The sequence below is a fragment of the Cydia strobilella genome, chromosome 3 (assembly GCF_947568885.1).
Source record: "Cydia strobilella chromosome 3, ilCydStro3.1, whole genome shotgun sequence".
Taxonomy (NCBI): domain Eukaryota; kingdom Metazoa; phylum Arthropoda; class Insecta; order Lepidoptera; family Tortricidae; genus Cydia; species Cydia strobilella.
The window spans coordinates 19,307,309-19,316,353 of NC_086043.1; the positions used below are offsets into that span (position 1 = coordinate 19,307,309).

The following is a 9,045-nucleotide window of genomic DNA, read 5'->3' on the forward strand; positions in this document are numbered from 1 at the left end:
ATGAGCTAATTAATCATGACTTTAAAATGTTTCCGATTTTTTCAATCGGTCATCGCAATTATGTTCGCTAAAATTTTGTTTTATGGGAAATTTCATAGTTTTCTGCTAAGTTACATCTTTCAATCGATGGTGATTGGTGCAACCGAACCTAGGAAGTTAAACGGTCGCCAATAAAATCGGCTGACTTGGAAATAATATGAAATATCTGATTCGAGTTTGTTATATATTTAATGGTTTCGTGGAAGAACATAAAGGATAATTATTGTAGGTACTTGTATTGCATATTTCAAGTGACCGCAACAAAACACGGATACTCTGAGTAGAATAATTTTAATAGTGAAGCACGCGTACCTGGAAAGGGCGAAATTCTAACTAAACATATGTTTTTGTTTTTACACTGTAATCCAGTGACATGTACATATGCCATACGATAAACAAATAAATAATGAATATGTTGAATTATAAATTGTAACCGCATGCAAATAATATCATTAATATTTTTATATATATTTTTTTTTATTTCAACTAGCACTAGCCAAACAGTCGAGCAGGTTTACTTAGGTGTGCCGTTTTGCGATAACAATTTATTTTGCATATAAATATCTTTTTGAACCCGGTATTTGCACATATGCCTCTGGGACAACTCTCTAGTCATGATATACAATAACTACGGCCAAATGTCGATTTATGTAATTGTCTGAATTTTTATTATAAACACGCATATTTCTGCAGTGCGCTCATTATTTGATCAATACATATTTGTACAACGGGTCTTGATACTCTTGATATTAAACTTGAATCATCAATTTGCGCCAACTGTTCTTTACCTTATTTATGCCGATTGTTTTATTTTGCGTCTTATTACTTTTGAAATAGTAAAACTGTCGTTTCACAAATAAGCATGTGGCATGCATATCCAAATATACTAAACCTTTAAATATTATCTAAGAGAGAGGATTACAAACAAGACGCACTTAAATATTTGTGCAAACTGCGGCGCGGTGCCAGGCAGACGGGCTACGCAGCCGTTGTTCTTTTTTAACCGACTTTAAGATTTCAAAAGGAGGAGGTTCTCAATTCGGTTGTTTTTTTTTATGTTAGTTACTCCATAACCGTCATTTCTGGACCGATTATGAAAATTCTTTTTTCGATTGTAAGTATATACATACAGATTTGTCCCGTTTATGTCAAAACGCAGTTCTGATGATGGGATCCATGAGGAATGAAGTCCTCAAATGTTAAAAGCATGTTAGTGATTTTAGTATTTCCATCAACAAATCAAGCAATAAGATTTAAAAAAGTTACATTTGATGAAGTGGAGCTGCTGATGATGATCAGAACGGAACTCTTCAACAACGCATAGTACATGTTTGGCGATTTCGACTCTGACTGGGACCCGGACTCGAACCCGGACTCGGACCCGGACCCGGTTCCGACTCAGACCTGGGCTCGGACCCGGAGAGTTAGAACTGCGACCCTTACAGAATTGCAATGTACTAGATAAGTGGGTTAGGTAAAGGTTACGTTTGAACTGCAATCCTCACAGAGCCGAACTGCTATCAGAAAATTGGGTTAGGTTAGAACAGCGATCCGCACAGAAACGAAATGCTACTAGAAAAGTGGGTGGTTTTACCTCCTGAAGTCGGTTTTTTTCTTAAAAGTTATGTGATAATCACATAACTTTTTACTTTGACCAACTAGATAAATATAGAAAAAAAATGATACCACTATATTTATTAACACTTAAGTTTTACTAACCTAACACATTATCATTGTATTATTCTACTAAATCATTTCCAAATAGATAGATCATAGTGCTTATAAATATTAATTGAGACTCGCTGCTATTTAATATTCAAGTCAACCAGAATGTACAATAACAAACCATCAATCGCCCACCGAAACTCATCGCCATCCAAATTCGGCTTCCATATATGGCTTTGTTTTGCATGCGGAGCGCCGACTAGTTTACGCATTGCTGCTTTAATAACGATGATGTCATTTTAATATAACTAATTCTTACGGCCGCTTCAACTTTGTTTACGCATTCGATGAACTTGGTTTTTTTTTACTTTAAGCGTCTTATTTAAATCGTTAATCAGGCGGTTTTTGACATAAATATCAACGATGATTTTGAGATGTCAATAATATTATCCACTTGTTTACCTGCTGCTTTTTCTTTTCTACGAATCACCTGTTTTTTTCTTTTCTTATATCTGTATTATTTTCATTTAGAGATAACGTTTTAGGGTTTATTTAATTAACTTACCAAACAATGTAGTTGTATAATTCATCTGATCTAACCTAATAATGAATTGAATCCTTTAGGTCGCTAGTCTTAACCTGTACTAATTTACACAATTCGCACCGGTATTGTCAAGTCGGCCTGGTTCTGTCTGGTAGTAATTAAAAACAATGCTGCAGGTATTATCGTTCGCCCTTGTACTAATTATATCATCGCTTACCACGCCTGTTATTGCAAATACGAGTTCACTGCACTCTGATAACGATGCGATTTCTAAATATTAAATTCACCGGACATATTTTGATACTCCTGTCGCTCTTATCATAACCCATGTTTTCGTGTGCTCTTTCGTTATCAGATTTCACCTACTGGCATGAATACGTTTCACGAGACATAATCACTGTTACGTCGTTGTTTAAGCCTATTAAATTGCTACTGATTACCTTTTCCTGTTTACGCCACTTTTTCTGAGCGGTTTCTTTCAGTTGTTTCCAATTATCAGTTGATATTGCAAATGCTATCAATAAGTCCATTGGCGCCCCGTCAATCTGTCCGTGACGCAGTTGTCAATACATTCTAATGAGATCCGGCGTGAACCGGTGCAATTTAGCACTCGATTCCTTTAATTGAAGACGGTCGGCACCCACTCGAACCGCCTCGCTAAAAACACCCGGGCTATTTTTATTCAGGTCTAATTATAACCAGGGTCCATTCTGTTGTGCTTCACCGAAGCTTTGAGCCTTGACTTGGATGTGCGTCATAAAGTCTAGATTAGAAAACCAAAAATGTGTTTTTCGCGTGTTTTCAGCGTGGGAGTAATGACCAATTCACCTGAGAAGGAAGCGGCTGTGTGAAACAAATACATCTCTTACGTACATCTCACGCGAGAAACCGTGTTCCTCTACAATGTCTATTTATGTTAGTCATTAACGGATAATGATTCTTTTGAATTATGTATGTTACGCGCAAGTCCTTTATATGGGTATCGTTTGATTTAATTTTCTAATTGTTTTATTTATCAATAAAACATACTATAAGTAACTATAAAACTATCCGCATTCTTAGTGTCCAATGCCCATTCAGTTTATTGTCGTTAATGAACTCAAGTAGTTAGCTGTAATTCAATGGAATCCTCCCAGCTCTCCTCTCAATAGCTTTGTTTGTAAATACTCCTCAAGTTCTTGTTATTCTATTAATATGTAGGGCCCGTCATCATTGAATGAACTAGGTACGTGTTGACGCTTGACAGACATTATTTTGGTGAGGCGCGTTACTCCTAACAAATTCTTTATTGGACGCGAAATAACTAGAATTGATTTTAATTGTAGGTAGCCATTCGGGAGACTGTTGTAAACAAGAACCTATTTTGTAGATATATGAAGGATTAGATAGTAAATATTCGAAAAAAGTATAGAAGGATCTAAGGAAGGAGGAAGGGAGTTACGTGAAATGTACAGACACGCACTTCTGTTAAATACAGGACATAGTGATCCATAAGATACATTGATACATTGTGGAATGGTAGCCAATACTGAAATCCGATTTGTAATTTTTTATACTTTTATATATTTTATATACTACATTTTTCGAAAGAATTCAGTAAAATATGCACGCAATGAAGTTTGAAATCATATGAACACAAGTGCATGATGGAAAATTTTACAGAATGTGAAAATGTAGAGCAGCAGCGAACCGACATACGCCTGACATTAAAATGTTTATGCTACTGTTTGAATTTATTACCTCGTTTCTCAACTTCCTTTATTCGACTCTATCTTGCCAGCAATACTTTACAATTTAATGTCCTATTTGTCGGCCATTTTTTTTTAATATTATAAGACGACCAAAATATACCTAGTGTGTGAGAAAACAAGAGCTTTGTAATGTGGATATCGGTCTCGGTAGTGCGGTGCACAGGGCGCACGGGCTGCCCGCGTGGTGCCTGCGATGACGTGTGCCGCCGCCGCCATTTTAAATAGGGCGCGCGCGCGATCAGACCATCAGTCGCCTGCTGGGACGCGCCCGCGCAACTTCCTATAAGCACTTACCTAAAGTATTATCTCGTTCGCGCTCAGACCCGACGGCTACTACATTCACTATATTTACACTCGGTGAATACACAACCCGTTCGACATGATCGACGTAGCCACTCAGCCCAGAGATCTCCTCTACGAAATCAGGCAGAAAGGCCACCAAGATGCCTGCTACGTTGTCGTGCCCAAAACAAAAGTGGTACGTTTCTGTCAAGAATTTCAGCCGCGGTTGCTAGATTTTACACATTTTTCGTAAAGTGCGTAGCATTCGCTTCTTGATTGCGTGCGGTCAAGCGTAAAGCTGATTTTGGCTATCGACACCGGTCACCGATGCGTTTACTATATTTTCCAAAATATTATATTAAGGTTTTGTTTTAAATATAACAAATCCATGTGAACTTGTGAAATATTTTACTGAGAATACTGAGTGGTCGTGTATAATTTTATTTCAACGTTTACATTGTTGTTTTTTATCATGAGTCGTGACGATCCATATCGTATCGGAGTTTCATATCTATACCTACATATGTATTTGGAAATAAACAAGAACATGATTGTTCTTTTCATAAACACCTCGGCGCGGCGTGGCGTATCGTAGCCAACTACTCGAATAAGATGTGTAGAACAAGGGAACTTTTAATCAAATTATTTTATGAAATATTTTTTGATTTGTTTTTTTTTTACGTAGTCACACTACTAAATATAAATTATAAACTGAAATAGATATCATACACTGAAGAAAAAACTTGTCACTGGTCACTTTTTCTTTAGTGTATGATATCTAATATTTCAGTTTATAAGATGTGTAGAAGTTTAGTGTCGTTATTTAAGTTATTAACGTCGGTTTTTGTGTTGTTACAGGATCTGGTTAAGAGCCACCTGATGTTCGCGGTGCGCGAGGAGGTGGAAGTCCTCAAGGAGCGCATCGCCGAACTGATGGAGAGGATCAACCAGCTGGAGGTGGAGAACACGTACCTGCGCGCGCACGCCAGCCAGGACACGCTGGCAGCGCTGCCGGCGGCGGGCGCCAAGCCGCCGCCAGCGCCGCAGGGCCCGCAGCCGCCCGTGTCGTAGGCCGCGATGTCGGCCTGCTGAACCTCCCCCGGGCCCGGGCCCCGCCCGGCCCCTCGGCGCGCGACCCCAGGCGGCGCCTGCGCAGTGCGCACCAGGCGCCGCGCCAGGGAGTCACTATGGCTGTGCTATGTTAGACGTAGGTTAACGAGGATCGAGTCCACGCCACCGGTCGAGCGCCGAGGGCCGCGAGCCGGCACTGCCGGCGCCGCGCCGCCGCTGCCGCCGCCGGCACTCTTGTATATGTTGGAGACATTGCCGGCGCGCTTAATGAGCCTCTCACTATTAAAGCTTACATAGAAGATATATTTTTCTGTTACTAATCATAAGAGTGCAGAATTCGTGCTAACTGCCATGCTTACGCTACGCATCTCGGCGACGAGTAGGGTTTCGATGTAAAACGTCTACCTATATTTTTATGCAGTTTAAAAGTTTAGATATCGCTATCCACATAATATATTCCATTTAAGATAATCTGTAAGACGTGTGTTTATAATAGATGTAATGAAACAGCTGAATATCTTACGCATTGAACAAGGACTGTGTGTTAATTTATTTTTACATTTTTTGTAATGTTTAAGTTATTTATCGAGTTTTACCTACTGAGTTACTGTGAAGTGTATGAAGTGTTGTTCCTCCGTTATGAGTAGTGTGTGGGGCGTGAGGCCACTGGGCCGCAGCTCCCGCTGAATGTGTAGCTGGCGACCGCTGGCTTTAGTCAATTTGCACGCAATCTGCATATAAAACTATTTAATTCCAACCCCTTATCAGTAATAGAGATTATAGCGATTTAACATTGTATTTTTTTAATGTTTTAAATTGTTTGTATATAGTACAAGTTGTAATAGAATTGTGAGTCGGAATGGTGTATATAATGTGAAAAGAATGTGATGAAAGCCGATTCCTCAGTCTGCCTTCCTAGAGAACGTCGTCGACGAATCGTATATCTAAATGTATTAAGTTAAAACATACGCTGTATTTAGCTTCGTTGTTGATCGAACAAAGTGGCTGGGGACTGAATGGTCGGTCGTTGGCAGTGAGAGAGTGACGAGAGACAGGGTTCGTAGTTAGTGAAGCCAAAGCTAGGAAGAACGTCCCAGCAAGGAATGTCAGTCTTAGTGTAGTATTTTGTACAACGTTACTATGTATGTGTATAGATGATTGGTCCTCATAATTATTGTGAATATACAGTAATTTACTCTTTAAAGCATTACTCTAGTACTAGATATGAATTATATTATATGATACTGAAATTTGTAAATATACTGTGAACAGAATGTCCATTCTAGCTTATGTTGACCAGAAAGGTTCCTCATACCCAATAAATAAACGCAAAACTACTCTGTGTTTCGTATCCCAACCCCTTACCTGCTCGACAATAAAAAACAAAAGACCCTTTGTCTCCACACGGTAGCCGAGATGAAGGCCAAAGCTTTTGACCATCTGCTCGATAAAAGTATAAAAGACAGGGGTTTCCCCTAATTTGAATTGTATGCCACCTGGTCAAAAGAATGGTGGTCTTGAACTCACAAAAGCGATAATCGGCTATGCCATAAAATAGCATCAGTTTATGCAATCTTTTGTTTGTTTTTTTTTGTGCACTCGAGACGCAACCGATTATTGTTTTTGTAGGCTTTGAGCTCATCAGCAGAAAAGATAGTTCATGATACTATCGGTCGTGGAGTCGGACTCGCCTGCCGAGGGTTCCGTACTTTTTAGTATTTGTTGTTATAGCGGCAACAGAAATACATCATCTGAAAATTTCAACTGTCTACCTATCACGATTCATGAGATACAGCCTGGTGACAGACGGACACCCTTTGGGTACGGAACCCTAAAAAACAGCTATCATCTGGTATAAAGAAGTAAGAGAGTGCTCCATACATAGATACAAATTCATTCATTTAGCTTTGCGAAAACATATTACATTTTAACATATCTCCTATGCAACGAATTATTCATTAAGAAAGAAAACTGATGTATAATGGAGTTATCACTTATATTTCTCCATGCCTTTGGTGAATCATAAATATTAAAGTGGGTATGTTACAGAAGAATCAAAAAATTCAAGGGAAATGCGTAAAGGTTGAAAAGGAAATTCTCCCAAAAAAAAGATGCGTTAGGTGAATTTTACAAACCCCTAGTTGGTATTGCTTGTATCCAGTCAGCAAAAGATCGTAAATAAGTCAGTTACGTACCTACTTAAATAAAATAAAAATAAAGTCATTTATTGTCGCAGTAAAAAAACAGTAGTAGGTACAATAAGCTTAAATTACAGCAGTACCTATTATACATATTAGGAACTAACTATATAAATATATGACATTAAAAGGGGGTCCTTTGTATCCCTTACTGCATGTTGCTGCATGTAATAAAAAATATTTGTTGAAATTTGAACTTTAGATTAGATTAGATGATTTATTTCATGAAAGACAATTACATTATAAGTTTGCATTAATGTCAAAAATATTAGAATTTCTATCATGATCGTCAAAATAAAAATGAAAATAACAACAATACTAATGAAATAAAATTATAGCTCCAATAAGGATTGTCAACACAATTAGAATAAGAGTAATTATGTAAATACTTACAAATCCAAAATAGAATTAAATTTACAATGTCAAAACTTACACTAAACAATAAAAACCCAACACACAAGAACAATAAAAATAGAAACAAATAATAAAAATTCAATTAATCCCAATGGGAACAGTGGTTACATTGTCAGTAGGTATAAAATTTAAAAGCTAGATAGAGTTGAACATAGTATAGACGTAGAGTTGAACGTAGTAGATACTCTTCATAATGGCGGCGCCATGCTTTTGTTTTGTTGAGATCTACAGTTCACAGAGCCACCCCTAGTATTATATCACGAATGGTCAATGTATCAAGCAGAGATCGTTGAGATTTAGGGAGTCGGTCCAAGGTCCAAGCTGACTCTGCAGGGAGTTTGATAGCACAGAACGTGTAAGTGTTATCATATCAATAACGCCAATTCTATAAAATTATGACGTTTAAAATATAACACTTTCAAAGGCTGTGCTATCAAACTCGCTGCAGACTTAGCTTGAACCGACTAATGGCTAAATAGATCCTTTTAGAAACCTAGGTCATTGGCTCTTATAATTTTTTCTTTTTTTTTTCTCTAATGCACCGGCTACAATCTTCTCTGTTTTGCCCTAAGGTTAATTGACTGGTAGAGAATGCCTCATGGCATTAAGTTTGCATTTTTTACACTAAGTTTTTCTTATGTGCAATAAAGTATAAAATAAATAAAATAGCCTCATAGGCACATTTGCTAGATTCTGTCAAGCATTTACAAATATAAAATGATGTTCATAAAAAAACCGTAATGTTTCCAATTTGTAACAAGTTGGTGGTAGGTTGTACCCACCTGTTGGTGGAAATAATCCAATATTTGAAATTAGTCGCAAATCCCTACTGATATTATAAATGTGAAAGTAACTGTCTGTCTGTTGCCTCTTCACGCTTAGACCGCTGAACCGATTTAGATGAAATTTGGTAAGGAGATAGCCCGGTGAACGACATAGGGTTATTTTTCTGAATCATCATCATCATTCCACGCAGACGAAGCGGCGGGCAGAAGCTAGTAAAACTACACTACACGGTCTACACGTCCCAATAAGATGCCAATTTTTGTATGGTTTTCATACTAAAATGTAAATAGAATAA

General features: G+C 37.8%; 1 protein-coding gene across 5 annotated transcripts in view; it reads left to right on the forward strand.

Annotated features, from left to right (window-relative positions):
* LOC134756042 (protein bunched, class 2/F/G isoform-like) overlaps positions 1-6,693 on the forward strand; it is a 162,309-nt gene extending 155,616 nt beyond the window's left edge. For all 5 annotated transcript variants that reach the window (XM_063692820.1, XM_063692821.1, XM_063692823.1 and 2 more), the window contains one exon: positions 5,140-6,693. In XM_063692820.1, the coding sequence (XP_063548890.1) occupies positions 5,140-5,352 (213 nt within the window). In that variant the 3' untranslated portion in view covers positions 5,353-6,693. The remainder of the gene's footprint in view (positions 1-5,139) is intronic.
* The last annotated feature ends 2,352 nt before the right edge of the window (positions 6,694-9,045 follow it).